Source organism: Oncorhynchus masou, chromosome 31, assembly GCF_036934945.1.
Source record: "Oncorhynchus masou masou isolate Uvic2021 chromosome 31, UVic_Omas_1.1, whole genome shotgun sequence".
Classification (NCBI taxonomy): domain Eukaryota; kingdom Metazoa; phylum Chordata; class Actinopteri; order Salmoniformes; family Salmonidae; genus Oncorhynchus; species Oncorhynchus masou.
The window spans coordinates 28,899,173-28,924,570 of NC_088242.1; the positions used below are offsets into that span (position 1 = coordinate 28,899,173).

At 45.0% G+C, this 25,398-nt stretch overlaps 1 protein-coding gene across 1 annotated transcript in view; it reads left to right on the plus strand.

Moving 5' to 3' along the window:
* The window catches only part of dnah9 (dynein, axonemal, heavy chain 9), a 145,400-nt gene that overhangs the window by 96,015 nt on the left and 23,987 nt on the right, over positions 1–25,398 (plus strand). The window contains exons 68-75 of the mRNA XM_064950630.1: positions 8,270–8,397; positions 12,851–13,078; positions 16,160–16,351; positions 16,597–16,788; positions 19,014–19,184; positions 21,336–21,518; positions 22,973–23,226; positions 23,759–23,894. Of these exons, the coding sequence (XP_064806702.1) occupies positions 8,270–8,397; positions 12,851–13,078; positions 16,160–16,351; positions 16,597–16,788; positions 19,014–19,184; positions 21,336–21,518; positions 22,973–23,226; positions 23,759–23,894 (1,484 nt within the window). The remainder of the gene's footprint in view (positions 1–8,269; positions 8,398–12,850; positions 13,079–16,159; positions 16,352–16,596; positions 16,789–19,013; positions 19,185–21,335; positions 21,519–22,972; positions 23,227–23,758; positions 23,895–25,398) is intronic.

A 25,398-nucleotide genomic window follows, 5' to 3' on the forward strand; every position in this document is an offset into this window, starting at 1 on the left:
TAGGGATGATCAGTGAGATACACCTGCTGGAGCGCGTGCTACGGGTGGGTGTTGCCATCGTGACCAGTGAACTAAGATAAGGTGGAGCTTTACCTAGCATGGACTTGTAGATGACCTGGAGCCAGTGGGTCTGACGACGAATATGTAGCGAGGGCCAGCCGACTAGAGCATACAGGTCGCAGTGGTGGGTGGTATAAGGTGCTTTAGTAACAAAACGGATGGCACTGTGATAAACTGCATCCAGTTTGCTGAGTAGAGTATTGGAAGCTATTTTGTAGATTACATCGCCAAAGTCGAGGATCGGTAGGATAGTCAGTTTTACTAGGGTAGGTTTGGCGGCGTGAGTGAAGGAGGCTTTGTTGCGGAATAGAAAGCCGACTCTAGATTTGATTTTAGATTGGAGATATTGATATGAGTCTGGAAGGAGAGTTTACAGTCTAGCCAGACACCTAGGTACTTATAGATGTCCACATATTCTAGGTCCGAACCATCCAGGGTGGTGATGCTAGTCAGGCATGCGGGTGCAGGCAGCGAACGGTTGAAAAGCATGCATTTGGTTTTACTAGCGTTTAAGAGCAGTTGGAGGCCACGGAAGGAGTGTTGTATGGCATTGAAGCTCATTTGGAGGTTGGATAGCACAGTGCCCAAGGAAGGGCCAGAAGTATACAGAATGGTGTCATCTGCGTAGAGGTGAATCAGGGAATCGCCCGCAGAAAGAGCAACATCATTGATATATACAGAGAAAAGAGTCGGCCCGAGAATTGAACCCTGTGGCACCCCCATAGAGACTGCCAGAGGACTGGACAACATGCCCTCTCATTTGACACACTGAACTCTGTCTGCAATGTAGTTGGTGAACCAGGCAAGGCAGTCATTAGAAAAACCGAGGCTACTGAGTCTGCCGATAAGAATATGGTGATTAACAGAGTCGAAAGTCTTGGCCAGGTCGATGAAGGCTGCACAGTACTGTCTTTTATCGATGGCGGTTATGATATCGTTTAGTACCTTGAGCGTGGCTGAGGTTCACCCGTGACCAGCTCGGAAACCAGATTGCACAGCGGAGAAGGTACTGTGGGATTCGAGATGGTCAGTGATCTGTTTGTTGACTTGGCTTTCGAAGACCTTAGATAGGCAAGGCAGGATGGATATAGGTCTGTAACAGTTTGGGTCCAGGGTGTCTCCCCCTTTGAAGAGGGATGACTGCGTCAGCTTTCCAATCCTTGGAGATCTCACACGATATGAAAGGGAGGTTAAACAGGCTGGTAATAGGGGTTGCGACAATGGCGGCGGATAGTTTCAGAAATAGAGGGTCCAGATTGTCAAGACCAGCTGATTTGTACGGGTCCAGGTGTTGCAGCTCTTTCCGAACATCTGCTATCTGGATATGGGTAAAGGAGACGCTGGGGAGTAGCTGTGGGGGGGGGGGGGGGCAGTTGGCCAAGGTTGGAGTAGCCAGGAGGCAGGCATGGCCAGCCATTGAAAAATGCTTGTTGAAGTTCGATAATCATGGATTTATCAGTGGTGACTGTGTTACCTAGCCTCAGTGCAGTGGGCAGCTTGGAGGAGGTGTTCTTGTTCTCCATGGACTTTACAGTGTCCCAGAACTTTTTGGGGTTAGAGCTACAGGATGCAAATTTCTGCTTGAAAAAGCTGGCCTTTGCTTTCCTGACTGACTGTGTGTATTGGTTCCTGACTTCCCTGAACATTTGCATATCGCGGGGACTATTCGATGCTATTGCAGTCCGCCACATGATGTTTTTGTGCTGGTTGAGGGCAGTCGGAGCATGCTTATCTAAGATGGTGAGGAAGTTATTTTTAAGGAATGACCAGGCATCCTCAACTGACGGGATGAGGTCAATATCCTTCCAGGATACCCGGGCCAGGTCAATTAGAAAGGCCTGCTCGCAGAAGTGTTTTAGGAAGCGTTTGACAGTGATGAGGGGTGGTCGTTTGACTGCGGACCCATAATGGATACGGGCAATGAGGCAGTGATCGCTGAGATCCTGGTTGAAGACAGCGGAGGTGTATTTGGAGGGCCAGTTGGTCAGGATAACGTCTATGAGGGTGCCCTTGTTTACAGATTTAGGGTTATACCTGGTGGGTTCCTTGATGATTTGTGTGAGATTGAAGGCATCTAGCTTAGATTTTAGGACTGCCGGGGTGTTAAGCATATCTCAGTTTTGGTCACCTAACAGAACAAAGCTAGTTGGGGGGCGATCAATTCACAAATGGTGTCCAGGGCACAGCTGGGAGCTAAGGGGGGTCGGTAAGCAGGCGGCAACAGTGAGAGACTTATTTCTGGAGAGTAATTTTTAAAATTAGTAGTTCGAACTGTTTGGGTATGGACCTGGAAAGTATGACATTACTTGTAGGCTATCTCTGCAGTAGACTGCAACTTCTCCCCCTTGGCAGTTCTATCTTGATGGAAAATGTTATAGTTGGGTATGGAAATCTCAGAATTTTTGGTGATTGACAGAGCCAGGATTCAGACACAGCAAGACACTTAGCAGTCTCCTAACACTGTTCCTAACCCTGGCAGTCATTATGACTGCAGGTTGCGGGTGAATAAAATTCGAACTGTTGGATATCTTAACTCTGGCTAGATTCCAATAGGAATTACACATCACTTTGCAAGCCAGCATAATGTGACTTGCAGGTAGGGTTGCAAAATTCCGGTAAATTTCCCAATGTTTTCCAAATATCCCGTTTGGACGATTCCTGGAAATCGTTCAACCAGGATATATACAGTGCCTTGCGAAAGTATTCGGCCCCCTTGAACTTTGCGACCTTTTGCCACATTTCAGGCTTCAAACATAAAGATATAAAACTGTATTTTTTTGTGAAGAATCAACAACAAGTGGGACACAATCATGAAGTGGAACAACATTTATTAGATATTTCAAACTTTTTTAACAAATCAAAAACTGAAAAATTGGGCGTGCAAAATTATTCAGCCCCCTTAAGTTAATACTTTGTAGCGCCACCTTTTGCTGTGATTACAGCTGTAAGTCGCTTGGGGTATGTCTCTATCAGTTTTGCACATCGAGAGACTGAAATTTTTTCCCATTCCTCCTTGCAAAACAGCTCGAGCTCAGTGAGGTTGGATGGAGAGCATTTGTGAACAGCAGTTTTCAGTTCTTTCCACAGATTCTTAATTGGATTCAGGTCTGGACTTTGACTTGGCCATTCTAACACCTGGATATGTTTATTTTTGAACCATTCCATTGTAGATTTTGCTTCATGTTTTGGATCATTGTCTTGTTGGAAGACAAATCTCCATCCCAGTCTCAGGTCTTTTGCAGACTCCATCAGGTTTTCTTCCAGAATGGTCCTGTATTTGGCTCCATCCATCTTCCCATCAATTTTAACCATCTTCCCTGTCCCTGCTGAAGAAAAGCAGGCCCAAACCATGATGCTGCCACCACCATGTTTGACAGTGGGGATGTTGTGTGTTCAGGGTGATGAGCTGTGTTGCTTTTACGCCAAACATAACGTTTTGCATTGTTGCCAAAAAGTTCAATTTTGGTTTCATCTGACCAGAGCACCTTCTTCCACATGTTTGGTGTGTCTCCCAGGTGGCTTGTGGCAAACTTTAAACAACACTTTTTATGGATATCTTTAAGAAATGGCTTTCTTCTTGCCACTCTTCCATAAAGGCCAGATTTGTGCAATATACGACTGATTGTTGTCCTGTAGACAGAGTCTCCCACCTCAGCTGTAGATCTCTGCAGTTCATCCAGAGTGATCATGGGCCTCTTGGCTGCATCTCTGATCAGTCTTCTCCTTGTATGAGCTGAAAGTTTAGAGGGACGGCCAGGTCTTGGTAGATTTGCAGTGGTGTGATACTCCTTCCATTTCAATATTATCGCTTGCACAGTGCTCCTTGGGATGTTTAAAGCTTGGGAAATATTGTTGTATCCAAATCCGGCTTTATACTTCTTCACAACAGTATCTCGGACCTGCCTGGTGTGTTCCTTGTTCTTCATGATGCTCTCTGCGCTTTTAACGGACCTCTGAGACTATCACAGTGCAGGTGCATTTATACGGAGACTTGATTACACACAGGTGGATTGTATTTATCATCATTAGTCATTTAGGTCAACATTGGATCATTCAGAGATCCTCACTGAACTTCTGGAGAGAGTTTGCTGCACTGAAAGTGAAGGGGCTGAATAATTTTGCACGCCCAATTTTTCAGTTTTTGATTTGTTAAAAAAGTTTGAAATATCCAATAAATGTCGTTCCACTTCATGATTGTGTCCCACAAAATACAGTTTTATATCTTTATGTTTGAAGCCTGAAATGTGGCAAAAGGTCGCAAAGTTCAAGGGGGCCGAATACTTTCGCAAGGCACTGTATTTTGGGAAAGTTACTTGCAGGCCTGATGTGGCCTGTAAACCATGAGTTTCTGGCCACTGTATTAGGGTAAAGCTAAGCCTCATAATATGGCCTTAATGAATAATGTAATGTCATAAAGAGTTAAATTATAATGTTAATATTCACCTATGAACTCACTTGGTGAAAGCCACAGGACTGAAAATGAACGAATTCCACAACCATGTCTCTTTTACTAACAAATACAGTCATGGGTGGTAACTCTACAATTCACTCGAAAAGGCAAGGTACAGTGGAAAATTATATTGGAGGTGTGGCTTAGTAAATTTCAAGCTGATACAACTTAAATCTGAACCCCCAAATGTTTGAGTCATTGTTAAGAGAGCCTAAGTCCCACATTCCAGGGCAGGATTTATCGTTCTGTTCGCAGCGCCACCCTCTTACAAGCTATCACAAGACAAATAAACTCCTCTCCCTCTTCTCCTTTTACAATGTGAGTGGGCCTGAGGGGGGTCAGAAGGCAGAAAACAGTCGCCTTCAGCAAGTCAGCAGACCAGCTTGTGATCTGCATGTGTTACTGGGTAAACGACCATCCAGGCTTTAGAGTGCCAAGAGATGTGTATTGCAAGGGAGGAATGTAACTTTCACTCTTTGTGACAAAGGGAAAATGGCGCAAGGACATTTAAACACATTTCCTTAACAATGTATTAAACTGAAAAACTCATACATGTTGATATAACTTGAAGCATAATGTGAGAATTTTCTTCTGATTCTTCTATGTCCTTAAAATGGGTATAACAGGTATTCTTCTGAACCAAAGAACGGATGCATTTTACCAATATCCTGTTTTGTACCTACAGGCTTCATCCTAGAGATTGTTAAACTGCTTTGTGCAGTAGAAAAATGCTGTGGACACTTATGAGGAAATCTCAGGTTTGTCCATAAGAACAGAGATGCTGAATATCTAGAATCAACAGGGTGGTCTCAGGTCATCCAGTTCTCTGCTGCCTGTGACTGGAACAAATTGCAAAAATTGCGGAAGTTGGAGACTATTATCTCCCTCACCAACTTTAAACAACTGCTATCTGAGCAGCTAATTGATCGCTGCAGCTGTACCTAGTCCATCGGTAAATAGCCCACCCAATTTACCTACCTCATCCCCATACTGTTTATATTTATTTACTTTCCTGTTCTTTTGCACACCAGTATCTCTACCTGCACATGACCATTTGATCATTTATCACTCCAGTGTTAATCTGCAAAATCGTAATTATTCGCCTACCTCCTAATGCCTTTTGCACACAATGTATATAGACTCTTTTCTTCTTTTTTCTACTGTGTTATTGACTTGTTTATTGTTTACTCCATGTGTAACTCTGTGTTGTCTGTTCACACTGCTATGCTTTATCTTGGCCAGGTCGCAGTTGTAAATGATAACTTGTTCTCAACTAGCCTACCTGGTTAAATAAAGGTGAAATAAAATAAATAACAATAAGTAAATAAGCAATTTAAAGTGGAACAAACATTTCAGTAACGGGTGCAAAAATTCTAACAATCTGATTGGATTAGTTTTGAAAAATGTATATTATTTATTTTTTCTAGCATAAGATGAATCAATTAAACACTCCATGTACAGTGCATTCAGTCCCCTTAACTTTTCCACATTTTCTACCCTACAGCCTTATTCTAAAATGGATGAAATTACAATTTTTCCTCATCATTCTCCACACAATACCCCGTAATGACAAAGTGGAAACAGGTTTTTAGAAATTTTGGCAAAACAAATATTTTTAAAAATACAGAAATACCTTATTTACATATTCAGACCCTTTGCTATGAGTCTCGAAATTGAGCTCAGGTGCATCCTGTTTCCATTGATCATCCTTGTGATGTTTCTAGAACTTGTGGTAACCTGTGGTAAATTTGATTGATTGGACATGATTTGGAAAGGCACACACGTGTCTATATAAAGGTCCCATAGCTGACAGTGCATGTCAGAGCAAAAACCATGGCATGAGGTCGAAGGAATTGTCCGTAGACCTCTGAGACAGGATTGTGAAGAGGAACAGATCTGGGCAAGGGTATCAAAAAAGATTCTGCAGGATTGAAGGTCCCCAAGAACACAGTGTCCTCAATCATTCTTAAATGGAAGAAGTTTGGAACCACCAAGACTCCTAGAGATGGCCTCCAGGCCACACTGAGCAAATGGGAAGGAAGGGCCTTGGTCAGGGAGGTGACCAAAAACCTGACGGTCACTCTGAAAGAGCTCCAGAGATCATCTGTGGAGATGGGAGAACCTTCCAGAAGGACAACCATCTCTGCAACACTCCACCAATCAGGCCTTTATGGTAGAGTGGCCAGGCGGAAGCCACTACTAAGTCATTTTGGATTTTAGATTTTGCCAAGAGGCACCTAGAGGACTTTCAGACCATGAGAAACAAGATTATCTGTTCTGATGAAACCAACTCTTTGGCCTGAATACCAAGCGTCACGTCTAGAGGAAACCTGGCACCATCCCTACGGTGAAGCATGATGGTGGCAGCATCATGCTGTGGGGATGTTTTTCAGAGGCAGGGACTGGGAGACTAGTCAGGATCGAAGGAAAGATGAACAGAGCAAAGTACAGAGAGATCCTTGATGAAAACCTGTTCCAGAGCGCTCAGGACCTCAGACTGGGGCGAAGCTTCACCTTCCAACAGGACAACGACCTTAAGCACACAGCCAAGACAATGCAGGAGTGGTTTAGGGACATGGAAATTCGACTGACAGGGTTATATTGAACAACCTGTGAATAAAATGATTGGGCTGCTGAGGCTGGATTGTAGATAACATGTTTTGTAAATGTGTTTCTCTGTACCTTGGAAACACAGTAACCTAGTTTGATGTTTGAGTGAATAGTCTCCAAGTCTTTTTTATGGTCTGGCGTGAAATCCTCTCATCATGTGATATGAGATCATTCTCCCACTGAAGCTCAGATAATTGGTCAGACACACTCGTTCAAATGCACACACACACACACGTGTATAATTGATGTCCACACCCTTCTGTGCGCACGCGTGTGTGTGTGTTTGCACACGTGTTTGCATGCATGTGTATGACTAATTATCCAAGCCCTCCCTGTATGCGTGACCAATCACATCAAAGCTAAAGCAGCTAACCAATCAGAGAGGCCTGGTGGAGAGTGTGAAGAGAGGGCCAAAGGCAACACAGATCACACAGAATGAAGAACCCTGAATCTATACACTTTACTTTAGGAAAATAAAGTGGGTCTTCGCTAAATTTCAGATGGCCAATTTTTCTTAGGCGATAGTGAATCTACACTGAGTTTACAAAATATTAAGAACACCTTCCTAATATTGAATATTTTCCCTCAAAACAGACTCAATTTGTCCAGGCATGGACAGTACAATGTGTCAAATGCGTTACACAGGGATTCTGGCCCATGTTGACTCAAATGCTTCCAACAGTTGTCAAGTTTGCTGGATGTACTTTGAGTGGTGGACCGTTCATGAAAAACCCAGCAGCGTTGCAGTTCTTGACACACTCAAACCGGTGCGCCTGGCACCTACTACCATGCCCTATTCAAATGCACTTAAATCTTTTGCCTTGCCCATTCACCCTCTGAATGGCACACCTACACAATCTATGTCTCAATTTTGTCAAGGTTTAAAAATCCTTCTTTAACCGGTCTCCTCCCCTTCATCTGTAATGATTTGAAGTGGATTTAACAAGTGACACCAATGGGGATACAATCTATCACCTGGATTCACCTGGTCAGAGCAGGTGTTCCTAACTTTCTGTGCACTCAGTGTATAAATGAAGCGCACTTAATAAAAAAAGAGATTACTACTTTATTATTAAACTGTTGATCATTTCAATTTTCCCTAAACTGCTGTGGATTATATGAATCATTACTGTGTGATCTTTCTTTCAGGCAGGAAGCTGGGCTATACGTTTGACAGCGGTAACTTCCACAATGTGTCTCTGGGCCAGGGACAGGAGGTGGTGGCTGAACAGGCTCTGGATCTGGCAGCTAATGAGGGACACTGGGTTATACTGCAGGTATTCAGATACACACATTTACTTGCAGACACACACACACACACTCAGAGGTACACACAGGCGCACGCACACACACACACACACACACACACACACACACACACACACACACACACACACACATAGCCGACTGCCTAAACCAGCCGTTGCTAAGACAACACTGAGCTAATATACAGCTGGGATTCCAGAACAGGCCATGTCATGAAATGTCATTTTACTTTTGTGTAATTAAAAAAATCTATTCTTTCCCGTGTTTAAGGTCATATTGTTTCTCTAATCCATTGTGCTTTGCACATAGTGTTGGCTTTTTGCTCTCCTTTGTGGTTCAACTGCATATGAAATAGTATAATTTCCTGGAGAGAGAGAGGCCCGGTATTATTCAGTACAGTATCTGGTTCCTCAGTGTGTGTTCTCATATTTGGAGGGCAAGGCCAGTCAGCGTTTGCATTTTAAGCCAGCTCGTTTGTTGAATCCTAATGGGGAGTATCGACAGATATGAACGCCGGCACAGGGCACAGAGACAACTCTTGGAGAGAGAGTGTGTGTGTGAGGGGGGGGTCTCCTTCATTCACAGTGCTGGTAAAGCAGAGAATTTCTTGCTATCCCTTTCTTTCTCCTCTCTTTCTTCAGCTCTCTCACCCAGTCATCACAGACACAAGCAGCATCTCTTTTTCAATCCATCTCTCCTTCTGTCTCTGTCTGTGTCTCTCTCTCTCCCAGCCACACACACAGCCAGCATCACAGAGACAAGCAGCGATTGAATTACCTTTGCATAAGACTCCTGATCGATACAACTTAAAAAAAGCCTTGTCCCCGTGGCAACCAACCTCACCGCCCACTCACTCTATCATCCTCTGTCTGTCTGTCTGTCTGTCTGTCTGTCTGTCTGTCTGTCTGTCTGTCTGTCTGTCTGTCTGTCTGTCTGTCTGTCTGTCTGTCTGTCTGTCTGTCTGCACCACCCTCATAGAAGGAGGGAGAAAGAATGGAGGGAGGTCTGCACCACCCTCATAGAAGGAGGGAGAAAGAATGGAGGGAGGTCTGCACCACCCTCATAGAAGGAGGGAGAAAGAATGGAGGGAGGTCTGCACCACCCTCATAGAAGGAGGGAGAAAGAATGGAGGGAGGTCTGCACCACCCTCATAGAAGGAGGGAGAAAGAATGGAGGGAGGTCTGCACCACCCTCTTAGAAGGGGAGAGAAAGAATGGAGGGAGGTCTGCACCACCCTCTTAGAAGGGGAGAGAAAGAATGGAGGGAGGTCTGTACCACCCTCTTAGAAGGAGGGAGAAAGAATGGAGGGAGGTCTGTACCACCCTCTTAGAAGGAGGGAGAAAGAATGGAGGGAGGTCTGTCTCTTTTCTATTTCAATCCCTCTTCTCATCCTCTGCCATCCTCTGTCTCCCGCTCTTTTCAAACCCTGCCTCACATTTTCCAAAATGTCTCCTCTTCTGCCTCACATTCCTCCCATCTTTCTAACCTCAGTCATCCCATCCCTCTCTCGTATCCAGGCCTTGATCCCACAACAAACACACACACACCTTTTACCTCCCTCTCATCTCCCACGGGTCCCTCCATCCCAGCATCAGATCAGTAGCAGGCTGCAAAGCAGGGTTAATGGCAGGTTCTCCTTCACTGCAGGTAAATTACTCTGGCCCCTGTTCTCCTCTCTCTCCTATGTTTCTGACGGGAGCATTATCCCTATACCACTGCACACCGGGCCCTGTCCTATCCTTACTCTTCACAGCCCAACCAGGAACACCCAAAGACACTTTGAGAGATGCAGAAACCCACCTAGAGAGAGAGGGAGAAAAGAGAAAAGGCAATCAATCTGGCAGATTGGAGCTGAATAGGCTATATCCCCCAGACCTAGGAATATATTTGAGCTGAAGAGCCCATATCCCCAGCAGTGGGATTCTATTGAGTGGACCTAAAATACCCAGGTCCTCCAGGCACTTACTCCTAAAGGCACAGGGACGCTCACAGTCTAGCAAAATAGATGGAAAGGAAATAGGGCGAGACGCTTTAGAGAAAAAGTTAGTTTCTCTCCCTCTTTTTCATCTTTCTTCACTTCACTCTGTAAGGAGCATGATAGCTTGGATATTTGGGTAGTGTTGTAAAGTTTAATGCAGACCACTTTTTCTTCTTGTGAGTTTTCAGTGAGAGAATGATGTGAACGAGAGTTGAATTAATCAGAGTCGTCACTGTAAGGATCCTATTGCCATAGGCTACATGCCATTTTAAATCCTCATTTCATTCAGCCATACTTCTTCTTAGTCTTTCATTATTGTTGTATCATATTTGCCTTGGCGCCCTAGCAGCAGCCTAAGCAGAAAGCTCCTGTAAATTATGAAATATTTTTGTAATTAATAGATTTTTCTTTATCTACAAATCTTTTTAAGAAGTAAAAATTAATATAGCTAATTAATATAATTAATGAAATGCTCTACAAGGTCAAGACTGAAGTTGGCAAGTAATTTGTTTGTTTGGTAAACTAGCTAACGTTAGCTTGCTAGCTGTTTTTATTTGAATGCCAGCCAGTGTCCGGAGGTTGAGGATGGAGACAAGCCGAAAGCAAGAGGTGGGCAGCGATGAGGATCGTAGTGAGGACAAAGTTACAAGGCTGCTCTTTAATTATTATTGAAATGTGGTCTGCTTTCTGGCGCCACATGACTGCCGTAGCAACATCCAAGTGGATGCTCAATTTTGTTAGTAGTGAAGGACTAGATAGCTATCTACTACGGAGTACTTGTCTTTTTTGTGTGTGCTTTGAAGCGCTTTGAGATTCTTTGAAAAGCGCTATATAAATTAACATAATAATATTTTTTTTTTCATCTACAAAACTATTCCGGTGCTGAATATAGTGTGGATGTTTCTTCTGCAGAATAGCTATATTCTCAAACTCTACAGTCTGTTTGGTTATCCTTAATGCCTATTCTGTCATTCTGCCCAAGTCTCTGCTACAGAGACATTGTTATAAAGACATAGTCAGAGGCCAGCTGTGGAGATGCCCTTAGGGCAGAGGGCCTTGATGACTGAGTGTGTGAGCAGAGGAAGCCGTGGAGAGAGTGAGGACTGAGTGTGTGAGCAGAGGAAGACGTGGAGAGAGTGAGGACTGAGTGTGTGAGCAGAGGAAGACGTGGAGAGAGTGAGGACTGAGTGTGTGAGCAGAGGAAGACGTGGAGAGAGTGAGGACTGAGTGTGTGAGCAGAGGAAGACGTGGAGAGAGTGAGGACTGAGTGTGTGAGCAGAGGAAGACGTGGAGAGAGTGAGGACTGAGTGTGTGAGCAGAGGAAGACGTGGAGAGAGTGAGGACTGAGTGTGTGAGCAGAGGAAGACGTGGAGAGAGTGAGGACTGAGTGTGTGAGCAGAGGAAGACGTGGAGAGAGTGAGGACTGAGTGTGTGAGCAGAGGAAGACGTGGAGAGAGTGAGGACTGAGTGTGTGAGCAGAGGAAGACGTGGAGAGACAGCTGGGTGGGCCTTGGTGTTGCCACAGGCAGGCCATGTTCACTATTGACATCATGTCATAGCAAAAAACAAAATTAGTCAGCGATGGTGACAACATCATTATAAGAACTGGAGGGATGGAGGTACTTAACAGAGAACAAAGAAAATATCTCGAAGGTATTTTTCTTTCTCCTCTCTCTCTCACTCTCTCTGAGCCTGGGTGGTTTCATTAAGGTGACAGGCTCTAAGGGAGGCCTCAGTCTGTCTGTCTGTCTGTTTAGGCTCTTTATTACACACTCGTTAGTTAGACGCCGACAGGAGAGCATGTTCTTCAAGGCAATGAAAAAGCACTTCAATTTAAAGTTTTAATTTGTGTCTCGTTCAATATGCTGTAAGTTTATAGGCTCCTAACTTGGATCTATCTCAATATTACCCCCTCAGCTTCGGGCTATGTATTCTTCTCACTAAACACACAAGGAAACGTCTTATCGTTCTCTTTTGCTTTTATTTATTTATTTTGTCATCTAAAATTTGAGGTGATGTTGCTCCAGAGGATCTCCTGTCATTTGGAAAGAGGGTTAACTTGAACAATCAGAGGGATGATTAAATTTAGAGTGCCGTAGGAGATGAGGAGAAGGCAAAGCGGCTTATGAATTAATGACTGCAGTTATTAGTGGTGTAATTAGATTTGGGTAACACGCGGGCGGGCAGCGCTCTGGGCGGTGATGTGATGTGAGGGGCTTGGCTAACTCCTCATCACCATGAGGACTTCCTCTCTCATGGTTAGGAGTTAGGACACACGGAATGGAAAATTGATCTCAGACAAGTTTATGTTGTGCTATCGCAATGTTATCCCTATACAGGGTTGAAATGTACATTCTGAGGGGAATAGAAAAAGCTAAAAATGCACAGTCACACCTGCAACAAAACGTGTTGTGTAGGTAAATGTGGACTTGCTTGAGGCATGCTGCCTGTATTTATTGATATTACTGTAATATTTCTCCCTGTAGAACATTCACCTGGTGGCGAGGTGGCTGGGTTCTCTAGAGAAGCATCTGGAGCAGCATGGAGAGAACAGTCACCAGGACTTCAGAGTCTTCATCAGCGCTGAGCCTTCAGGGACCCCAGAGGGCCACATCATACCACAGGGCATCCTGGAGAACTCCATCAAAATCACCAATGAACCACCCACTGGCATAAACGCCAACCTGCACAAGGCCCTGGACAACTTCAACCAGGTAACACACAAATAGGCATACAATGTATGATTTCTCTTTCTCTCTCTCCCTCTCTTCATTTTCATTTGCCCGTAAAAGAAGCAGTCCAGACGTCCCATGTTTACGTGCCAGTTTCTCTGTGGTGTTGTCATCAAGTTGCCTATTTGGTGTGCATTAGCAGCTAACAGATTGAGTTTAAAGATAAATAAAAAATTAATTCACCTTTATTTAACCAGGTAGGCTAGTTGAGTGAAGTAAACAAGTGAAGTCTCCAACACGTGAAGTCTCCAACTTCAGCGATTTTTGCAATTCGTTCCAGTCACAAGCAGCAGAGAACTAGAACGAAAGGCGGACAAATTTTAGGGATGATCAGTGAGATACACCTGCTGGAGCGCGTGCTACGGGTGGGTGTTGCCATCGTGACCAGTGAACTGAGATAAGGCGGAGATTTACATAGCATGGACTTGTAGATGACCTGGAGCCAGTGGGTCTGGCGACGAATATCTAGCGAGGGCCAGCCGACTAGAGCATACAGGTCGCAGTGGTGGGTGGTATAAGGTGCTTTAGTAACAAAACGGATGGCACTGTGATAAACTGCATCCAGTTTACTGAGTAGAGTATTGGAAGCTATTTTGTAGATGACATCGCCGAAGTCGAGGATCAGTAGGATAGTCAGTTTTACTAGGGTAAGTCTGGCGGCGTGAGTGAAGGAGGCTTTGTTGCGGAATAGAAAGACGACTCTAGATTTGATTTTAGATTGGAGATTTTTGATATGAGTCTGGAAGGAGAGTTTACAGTCTAGCCAGACACCTAGGTATTTATAGATGTCCACATATTCTAGGTCGGAACCATCCAGGGGGGTGATGCTAGTCGGGCGTGCGGGTGCAGGCAGCGACCGGTTGATAACCATGCATTTGGTTTTACTAGCGTTTAAGAGCAGTTGGAGGCCACGGATGGAGTGTTGTATGGCATTGAAGCTCGTTTGGAGGTTAGATAGCACAGTGTCCAAGGACGGGCCAGAAGTATACAGAATGGTGTCGTCTGCGTAGAGGTGGATCAGGGAATTGCCCGCAGCAAGAGCAACATCATTGATATATACAGAGAAAAGAGTCGGCCTGAGAATTTAGCCCTGTGGCACCCCCATAGAGACTGCCAGAGGACCGGACAGCATGCCCTCTGATTTTGCACACTGAACTCTGTCTGCAGAGTAGTTGGTGAACCAGGTAAGGCAGTCATCAGTGGCTACTGAGTCTGCCGATAAGAATATGGTGATTGACAGAGTCGAAAGCCTTGGCAAGGTCGATGAAGACGGCTGCACAGTACTGTCTTTTATCGATGGTGGTTATGATATCGTTTAGTACCTTGAGCGTGGCTGAGGTGCACCCGTGACCAGCTCAGAAACCAGATTGCACAGTGGTGAAGGTACGGTGGGATTCGAGATGGTCAGTGACCTGTTTGTTGACTTGGCTTTCGAAGACCTTAGATAGGCAGGGCAGGATGGATATAGGTCTGTAACAGTGTTACCTCTGTCAGTGACCTTAGAGTCGACTCTGACCTGTGGAGGACACAGTCTTCCACTGCAGTAGAAACATGGCTCTCTATGGGGAAGAGGCAGATTTGGATGGGATGTTCGGATGTTTATCGACAAGCCATCTTTCTGTGATCTAAATACAGTATGACATAATTATGTGTGTGTATGCCTTCATGCATATGCATTTTTGCTCGTTAGAATTCCACCTCTACCTCATCAGTGCACTTCTATCTACAGTAAAACAGCTGTTAGCCAGAAATGTAGCATATTATCAACAAGTTATCAATGCTTCTCCATCTGTAACCTACCATAACCTGCTGGGGTTCTGCCTCCATACCAATAATGCAATGCTTAGCTTCCACCCAACATGCCATTTTAAAGTGCTGATGCCTATCTCTCTGATAGTGCATGTTTGTGTGGTAGCTAATACACACACACACACACACACACACACACACACACACACACACACACACACACACACACACACACACACACACACACACACACACACACACACACACAGGTCCCCTAAGGTACTGTAGAGAGAGGGACAATATTCCAATCATGTACTGTACAGGGTGAAAGCTAATCAATGGTTTGTCTCTATACAGCCAGAACCCTTAGTAACCCACAGTAAGCCAGAGAGATGCCAGTCTTTCTTCCTTCCTGACCTTTTCAACCAGCAGATACAAAAAGCTTTAGTGTCCATTCTCATCCCCTGGCTGTGTGTGTGACGGCCAGCAGAGGACAGGAGACATTAAAGAAACAGGCCTCTGGAATGACAAGGTTAGGATTTTTTTGATGTAGTTACACAGTTCTCAAAGGGCTGGAAGACACGTCATTATAGATGTATTATCAGGTCTTGGTTTATGCTTCTTCTTTGCTGGTAGAGAATGTAATCAAGTGTGTGTGTCCTCTAACAGTGTATGTTATAGGGAGGCAATGCTTCACTATCAGCTGTGAGCAGCCAGAGAGGCACTGTGTGCAGAATATTAACTAACTTTCCGTGTGTGTGTTTGTGGCTTGTGTGTGCTCGTTTGTGTGTGCGTGTGCGCGCGTGTGCATACGTTCTAGGAGTCAGCTCCCTTGGGCTCGACAGGGGAAAAGCCAGAGGGCCTACACCACAGTACTCAACCTGACACAGGCAGGAATATAAAAAGAGCATTTAAACCCACTGTTTTCATAGAGGTTATTGGCATACTTATTTCACCGTCCCTCCCCTAAGGCCTCGTGCCATCTTACATTCATTCCCCTTATCTGGGTATAATGAGCCAACGGGATGAGATCGCCTGACATGTAGTAACAATTAAAAAAGAATCTCATCCTGACGATTATTTCCATTCATTGTCTTCTTTCTGTACCGCGGAGCCCCTTCGTTGCTGGGGACTTCGGCACAGAGAATCAGCCATAGCTTCTTACTTTCAACACAACGCTTTTGTATTGGGAAATCTTCAAAAATGCTACCCGTACTTTTCTGAGGAAGACAGTGAAATGGTGAACTTGGTTGACATTCGTCAGGAAGAGTTTTGAATGTTTGTTTAGTTGTCTGGGCCTTTGTTTTCTTCTAGGACACTTTGGAGATGTGTGCCAGGGAGAATGAGTTTAAGAGCATCCTGTTTGCGCTGTGCTACTTCCACGCGGTGGTGGCTGAAAGGAGGAAGTTTGGACCTCAGGGCTGGAACAGATCTTACCCCTTCAACACAGGAGACCTCACCATCTCCATCAATGTACTCTACAACTACCTGGAGGCTAACTCGAAAGTAACCAGTCCACACACATGCTGTATCTTATGTGCCACAATAGTAATAAAGACAACCATGTTCCATGACAGTAACACCCTTTTCACACTATTGTGCCGACCCTAAACCAAATTATGGATATTTTATTTGGCAACTATGATGGATGTGAAAACCAGGCCAACTTAATAGAACGGTTCGGTTCTGTAGTGTGAAAAGCATTTAAGATTCTAAGGTGCATTATAACTCATTTTCTCTCTGCGTCCCAGGTGCCATATGATGACCTGCGATACCTGTTTGGAGAGATCATGTATGGAGGTCACATCACTGATGACTGGGACAGACGGCTCTGTAGGACCTACCTGGAGGAGTTCATCAAACCTGAGATGATGGAGGGAGAGCTGTACCTAGCTCCCAGCTTCCCCTTGCCTGGGAACATGGACTACAACACCTACCACCAGGTCAGTAAAGAACCACATCTACCATCAGGCCCCCGGATTCTCCCTGCCTGGGAACATGGACTACAACACCTACCACCAGGTCAGTAAAGAACCACATCTACCATCAGGCCCCCGGATTCTCCCTGCCTGGGAACATGGACTACAACACCTACCACCAGGTCAGTAAAGAACCACATCTACCATCAGGCCCCCGGATTCTCCCTGCCTGGGAACATGGACTACAACACCTACCACCAGGTCAGTAAAGAACCACATCTACCATCAGGCCCCCGGATTCTCCCTGCCTGGGAACATGGACTACAACAGCTCTCAGGTTACCTAATGATCTTACCTCACATGGCTTAAAGCTGCAATATGTCACTCGTTGTATTTTTTCAATGTTCAAAAGCTCCAATAAGTGGGTAGTGGTCATCCAATGTGATGCAACAGTAAGGATATTGCGCGTCTGCCTGAGAACCGCTGTATTCATTGGTTTTCATTTCCCCGGGGTCGGGTCAGATTTTCCCTCAAGATTTGGTGGTGCGCACAAGTGACATGTTTTCCATCAGTGAGGAGGACAGCTCAGTGAGGAGGACAGCTCAGTGAGGAGAACAGCTCAGTGAGGAGGACAGCTCAGTGAGGAGGACAGCTCAGTGAAGAGGACAGCTCAGGGATATTCTAACGGGTAGCGTTATGATAGCTAGCTAGTTGAGCCCATGGCCAATGCTTGGCTAGCGGAGCTAACTAGCTTACAGACATGGCAGACGCATAAGTAAGTCATGTCAATTATTAAATAGCAACCTTGAGAATGTGGGGGGGGAAGTTGGTTACTTATCTGTAACTTATCTATAACTATATTGTATACTTGGTTGTTGTGTCAATTGCGGAAGTAAAAAAAATATCATCCATCATTTATTAGATAGCAACCTTGACAGTCTAAGGTCTAAGTCTGTTGTGTCAATTCAAATCTACTTGTTTTCCCCATTTTCGGCGTGCTGATATTTCTCTCCAACTCTGGAATCTGTTCTGTTTGCTTCTCTGTTATGACAGCAGGAACTTTGCTTCACCACAGCCCTCTTTTAAAGAAAAAAAATGACAACTGCCAAGATTTATATCAGTAACACTCTCTTGCTAAAATGTCTGCCAGCCCTCGCAGCCTGTCCACATTCCTCCCACCAGCTCCCCAGGGAGAGGTTGTATTTAATTATCTCCAGCCCGGGTGTTGTTCGCTGGGCACGTCTAGGCTGACAGAGACACCTGGCATGGAGGTCTGGAGCGTTTTACACTTGGCCAGCAAACAGATAGAGAGGGAGCTGAGTGGCTGAGACTTAGCTGGAGCGCCTGGAACTGGAAAGGCCTGGTGGTCCCTGGGGGTCTGTTAGGCCATGTCCACTCCCTCATCCATCTGTACTGCCCATTGTACAGGAGAGAGATGGGGATGGAGGAAGGGAAAGGGAAGGAGGGCATGCTATGGGATTATTTGAGATACTTCTCAAAAAGGTTTTGAGATGTTTTCAGAACATTTGGGGACCAGGACAGAGAAGAGCTTTGACTGGGATAAGCCGGTTGAGTGGGGGGGTTGGAGGAGAGAGGGAGAGAAAACCAATACGAAGTAGTGATGAGAGGCATGGATGGGTAGCAGGGGGATTCGTAGACAAACAGCATCTGGTGAAGATAAGGTCAAGCACATTGACTGCCTTGTGAGTGGTAGGGGACTGGGAAAGTGTGAAGTCAAAGAGGAAAATAGTGGAAAGAAAGAGGTGGAAAGAAATTAATCGAAGGAAGGCGTTGGGAGGTTGAAATCTCAGAGTACGATTAGCGGTGACCATCGTCAGGAAGTAAACTTATCACGGCATCGATCTTATTAAGGAACTCTCCAAGGGCACCTGGTGGGCCATAGATGACAATAATGTTAAGCTTGAGTGGACAAGTGACAGTGACAGCATGGAATTCAAATGAGGATATGGATCGGTGTGAAAGGGGAAACCTTTGAAAATCTCCAGGAGAAATGAGTCGCCCTTTGCCACCACAATGGCCAGATGTTCTAGAACTATAACATGTCTCATTATTTCCTTTGCTTTAACAGAGCTTGGCAAAGTATATACTATATCTGGCATCCACCATATTTTCTTCACCAGTTTTTTCTTCTTCAGATCAGTGCAGATGGACGGGAATTCACTGTAGAACATTGAAATGCACACTCCCACTAATTTGGTGTTCTAACGTGTAATTCTCTCTTCCTCCAGTACATAGATGACACACTTCCTGCAGAGTCTCCCTACCTGTATGGCCTCCACCCCAACGCTGAGATCGGCTTCTTAACGCAGACGTCTGAGAAGTTGTTCCGGACTGTGCTGGAGATGCAGCCCAGAGACGGAGGGGCCGGGGAGGGCAGTGGGACCACCAGAGATGAGAAGGTAGGGATGGACTAACTGTATGGAGGAGGAGCAATGCGACAGTCATATATGGTAAAACCAGTTTCCTGGACACAGGCTAACAGCCTACACCCATTGAGGTTCTCCATTCAGCATGGTTTTGGAGTCCAGGCTTCATCTGTGGCCCAGAAACCGGCCCATAGAGTGTAGAGGAAGTTGGAGCGATTGCAGCCTCTGAGATTCTAAGTTCTGTGAACTGATTCATATTTTGAAAGTGTCAAACCTGAACCATTTTATTTTATTTATTTATTTCACCTTTATTTAACCAGGTAGGCAAGTTGAGAACAAGTTCTCATTTACAATTGCGACCTGGCCAGGATAAAGCAAAGCAGTTCGACACATACAACGACACAGAGTTACACATGGAGTAAAACAAACATACAGTCAATAATACAGTATAAACAAGTCTATATACGATGTGAGCAAATGAGGTGAGATAAGGGAGGTAAAGGCAAAAAAAGGCCATGGTGGCAAAGTAAATACAATATAGCAAGTAAAACACTGGAATGGTAGATTTGCAATGGAAGAATGTGCAAAGTAGAAATAAAAAATAATGGGGTGCAAAGGAGCAAAATAAATAAATAAATTCAATACAGTAGGGAAAGAGGTAGTTGTTTGGGCTAAAATATAGGTGGGCTATGTACAGGTGCAGTAATCTGTGAACCATACTGATTGTATGGTAAAGAACAAGGTGGTCTTTGGTCCAAGGCTCCATCAGGTCATAGCTCTATAACATCCATCTGGCACTGACAGGAGTGACATAATACAGCACACGTCACCTCTACCCCCTGACAACCTATATGGCTTACCTTAACTACACTCTCCCATTGTCTGGACAATCTTATTCCCTTGTTCCCAATCCCCATATGCCTTACCTTAAATACACTCCCATGTGTTACCTCAGAAAAACTAGTCCAATGTCTAAAACAAATATGATCATAGTGAATGAGCTCAATCCCCCCCTTACAATCTAAAGCACTCAGAAAAGTGTTGTACTTAAGCAATAAGGCCAGAGGGGGTGTGGTATATGGCCAATATACCACGGCTAAGGACTGTTCTTACACACGACGCAAAGCAGAGTGCCTGGACACAGCCCTTAGCCGTGGTATGTTGGCCATATACCACAAACCCTGAGCTGCCTTATTGCTTTTATAAACTGGTTACCAACGTAATTAGAGCAGTAAAAATAAATATTTTGTCATACCCGTGGTATACGGTCTGATATACCATGGCTGTCAGCCAATCAGTATTCAGGGCTTGAAACACCCAGTTTATGAATTCCAATACATTATGACCTCACTTTTCTAATATGCAAGCTAGCTTCCTGTTTAATGGGCCTTTGATAGATGTAGAGCAGTGACTTCTCCTTGTGTCCCTACACTATCTCACGCTTTAGTGCTGTCTGACTTTTCATGATATAGAAGTGTGTGTGTGTGCACATACATGTGGGTGTGTGTTTGTACGTGTGCGTGTGTGTTTGCCTGGGTGTATTATGACGGCTGACCTTTACAACTGAGAAACAGAGATAGTTATGTCTTAACAGATGACAACCAACGCTAGCGAACGATGTCCGTTTGAGCGCTTCCTGTTTGATATGCAGGCTGCCGCGGAGCTGAAGAAGACAGATTCAATATTTGAGCGGAGAATCCATAGTTATGATGACCTCCAATCCTTTGTTCAATGTTTAATCCGTGGATTGATCTCTAGTGCTGGAAAATGTGGACACAGACATAAGCTTTCATCACTTACCCAACGGAAATATGAGACGAGGATTGATTCTCTGGGGATTTGACTTTTATTAAAGACAAACGGCTGCTGTTGTTGCAAATAATTCTCATGAATATTTATACATTTTTTTCTTCCATAATTTTCTTCTCAAGGAGTCATTAGTGCTTGGAATTCTTATCATGTTAACTCGACGGATGTAATCTTGTTTTGATTCCCTGCTTTTCAGTAACAAAATGTGACACCGGCACTGAGAAATTCTTGACAATAACCACAATCTATCGTTCCGTCATTAATCCCGTCTTCACAATACATCCCCAAATTCAAGGTTAATATTTACCCCCTCTTTTGTGACTGTCTCTTCACACACACCACACACACATATACACACACACACCTTTACCCCAGGTACGGTCTGTGTTGGAGGAGATAATGGAGAAGTTACCAGAGGAGTTTAACATGGTAGAGCTGCTGGGGAAAGCTGAGGAGAGGACACCCTACCAGGTGGTGGCGCTGCAGGAGTGTGAAAGGATGAACACACTCACCCAGGAGATAAGGCGATCCCTACGCGAACTCAACCTTGGACTCAAGGTGAGTCAATCAATCATTCTATCAAGGTCAGCCAATCACAAACAGTCTTCTTTGTCTACTTCTTCTGCTCACTCCCCCACAGTTACTTTGAGTTAACTTTGCTTTGAAGCTCAGATAATTACTTGTTTTGGGGTAAACAATGCCAGTGTCCACCGGTGGTGGGTGGCTGGGCACTGCCAACCGATAGACCACTTCTAAGAAAAAGAAACAATGGCATTGGAGTCAACTTCCCCTTTTAGGGTTGAAAAATATATTTTTTTATCATTGGGGTAATGAGTCACGCTCTGTTGGTTAAGCCTGTATACAGTAGATGTAGCAGTCTGGTCTGCTATGTTATTATTCCTGCATAACTTTGTGTCACTAGTATTCCTCTGAAACGCAGGCTGTCTTCTTAAGTAGTGGTGAGTCAGCCCTCTGGCCCCTAGTGTGTGTGCGTGTGCACGTGTGCGTGTGTGTGTGTCTGTGCATGCGTTTCGTCTTAAGTGTTAGTCATAGTGAGGATTTGAGAAACAATGACCTTAAACACTGGAGATAATATATTTTTTTAAATACATAAATGTAAAATGACATTTCATGACATGGCCTGTTCTGGAATCCCAGCTGTATATTAGATCAGTGTTGTCTTAGCAACGGCTGGTTTAGGGTTAAGGCAGGTGGCTGTGTGCGTATGTGTGAGTGCCTTTTCTAAGGAGTTATGAGCTTCGATGCCTCAACACATTGCCTCTGGTAAATCGCCTCAGTGAGTTAAAAGCTACGTACTTTATTTTACCAGTGAAATGTACTCATATTTCGACTTTACTGTGCAAATAAATTGGAACTATCAGAATCTCAACCTTGGCTGGAAGCATTTGGGGGGTGGGAGGGGGTGTCCTGACTTGTTGAGGGATCTGAGTGATTTGGGGGAGAGTTAAAAGGGTGACTGGTTCAGGGTTAACGCTCTGCAGTAGATGAGATACGTCTGGGAACTCTTTATCGCCTCAGTAAAGAAGGGTTATGACGGCGAGACATGAATACATACATCAGCTAGCTACGGTATCATTCGGTGGAGGACACACTGTGTGTCATAGCCATTTAACTTGTTAGCCTCCATCCATATAGTTATTCTGTTTTCTCTTTGGATAGAAATTGAAGAAAGTGAATGACTGCTTTTGTTTATGCATGCTTCACCAGCTATGGGTTGCTGTTGCTAGTGGTTACAGGGTGGTATTGCTCAATGACACACAGGATTTACATTTTAGTGTGAAAAAGACAACTCCAATAACTGTGAGATTTCTCCTCGGTGTTCTTGCAGAAATCCACAGGAAAAAGTACATTATTAATTAAAAAGTTGTTTGAATAAAAAATGTGGCTTACTAATAAAACATTTGACACAAACTTATTCCATAATTGACTGCCAATAAAGGTTCTCTGAATCTCATTCCCATCGCTTTTTCTGATTGGTTCCTCCCTCTCAGGGAGAGCTGACTATGACCAGTGACATGGAGAGTCTCCAGACGGCCATCTTCCTGGACCTGGTCCCAGAGTCGTGGACCAGACGGGCCTACCCATCTATGTGTGGCCTGGTCCTGTGGTTCACTGACCTGCTGGGGAGGATCAAGGAGCTGGAGGCCTGGGCCACTGACTTCATCTTGCCCTCAGCCGTCTGGCTGGCCGGCTTCTTCAACCCTCAGTCCTTTCTCACAGCCATCATGCAGGCTATGGCTCGCAGGTAGGTTGGCATGATAATCGATATTACAGAAATATATAGCCTGAAAAAGTGGATTCACTGATACTTGTGCTAACGCAGGCTCGGCACGATCACACATATTATCAGATAATGGAAACAAAACTGTTATTCGCTTTAAAATAAGGTGAGAAGTACAGTTTTTCTCATTTCAAAACAGTATTTTCTATGAGAATAGAATTCACCTTGTACCTAGAATTCCCATTGTCAATTATCACGATAAAAGCTGTTCTCACGATACTACTTTTTTTAATATATGTTTTTTATTTCACCTTTATTTAACCAGGTAGGCAAGTTGAGAACAAGTTCTCATTTACAATTGCGACCTGGCCAAGATAAAGCAAAGCAGTTCGACACATACAACGAGACAGAGTTACACATGGAGTAAAACAAACATGCAGTCAATAATACAGTAGAAACAAGTCTATATACGATGTGAGCAAATGAGGTGAGATAAGGTAAAGACAGGTGATTGTGATACAACATTCCATGATGTTCCCATGATTCCTCCTGTCAGGAATGAGTGGCCTCTGGACAGGATGTGTCTGCAGTGTGACGTCACCAAGAAGAACAGAGAGGACTTCAGCACTCCTCCCAGGGAGGGGGCCTACGTACACGGACTGTATATGGAGGGAGCTCGCTGGGACACTCAGGTACAGAGAGGGGTTATATAGGGGACATATAGATGACACAAAGGTGACATAGCTAGTGAGACTTGGGTATGTATGTCAGAGGGGGCCTACGTACATGGACTGTACGTGGAAGGAGCTTGCTGGGACACACAGGTGGGGATGTCACCTCATTGAGGAGTCGTGTGGCTGACGTATCAGTGACTTAAGAGTGACGTAGTCGTGTTGTATGTGTGTGTACATAGGTTTCCCACCTTCACTGCATGTGTGAAGAGGCTTACAGTCCATACATGGTTAGAGAGGGTGAAGTAGTTATTTAATTAAAGTTTATCTCAAGGTTACTTCAGTTACTACTGTAGTATGGAATACTTTGTGCGTGAGTGTGCCAGTCAGGCTTTCTTTTTATTATATGTATGCATCCAGCTCTCCTGCAGGGTCCCAGTAGACCTGTTAATTAGTGAATGTGTCGAGTATGCACTGGCACACTTTAATCACCCTTATGAGTGGCACTGCTGTGTTCTCTCTTTATTAAAAGCTGGAGACAGACAGACAGGAAAGGGTATAGGCAGACAGTCAGACTGAGAGACGAGCAGCGAGGGAGACAGGCGGGCAGTCCGGGAGGGAGGGAGGAAGGCAGGCAACGATGGAGACAGTGTCCTCTCCCATCCTCTCCCCCTCTCCTCTCCGCTCCCCTCCTCTCTCCTCCTAACTTCTGTCTTGCACTCATATTGGCTCCTCTCATCTCCACTCCTCCTCTCAGCCCTGGGCCAGCACTGTGCCCGTGTAGTGTCAGGGTGTAACGGAGTGTGAACGGGAGTGTGAGCAGCATCCCTCCATCTGGAGCCCGGCTCTGGCGCTGCAGCTGTACAAGTCAAAGATTTATGATAAACCAGCTCATCTGTATGAATGAGCCAAGCTACTTATTCAGGGGATGCGGACATCAAAGACGGAGGAATACACAGTAGCACTCTATGTGTATATAATAAAGATCTAGAGATGATAGTGGGAGGATGGGAAGAGTGTGTGTTTGGTACTGTAGCTTATTTGCTTTGACATTTTTTTGTTGGGGGGGGTTGCAGGTACAATATTCAATTTACACAGTTTATACCGCACGTACCTGTAGGCTGCCACTCAAAAGAAAAGAAAAAATAAATGCATACAGGGAAATGATCAGATTGATCACACCCTGGGGGGTGGGATGGTCTCCACCACTTATTGGTTGTCTGTCTCCACCACTTATCCCCTAAGCCCCAACCCACCCCCCGCCACTTATCCCCTATGCACCCACCCGCCCCCACCACTTATCCCCTAAGCCCCCACCCGCCCCCCACCACTTATCCCCTAAGCCCCCACCCGCCCCCACCACTTATCCCCTAAGCCCCCACCCACCCCCACCAGTTATCCCCTAAGCCCCCACCCACCCCCCACCAGTTATCCCCTAAGCCCCCACCCCCCACCAGTTATCCCCTAAGCCCCCACCCTCCGCCCCCACCACTTATCCCCTATGCCCCCATCCGCCCCCCACCAC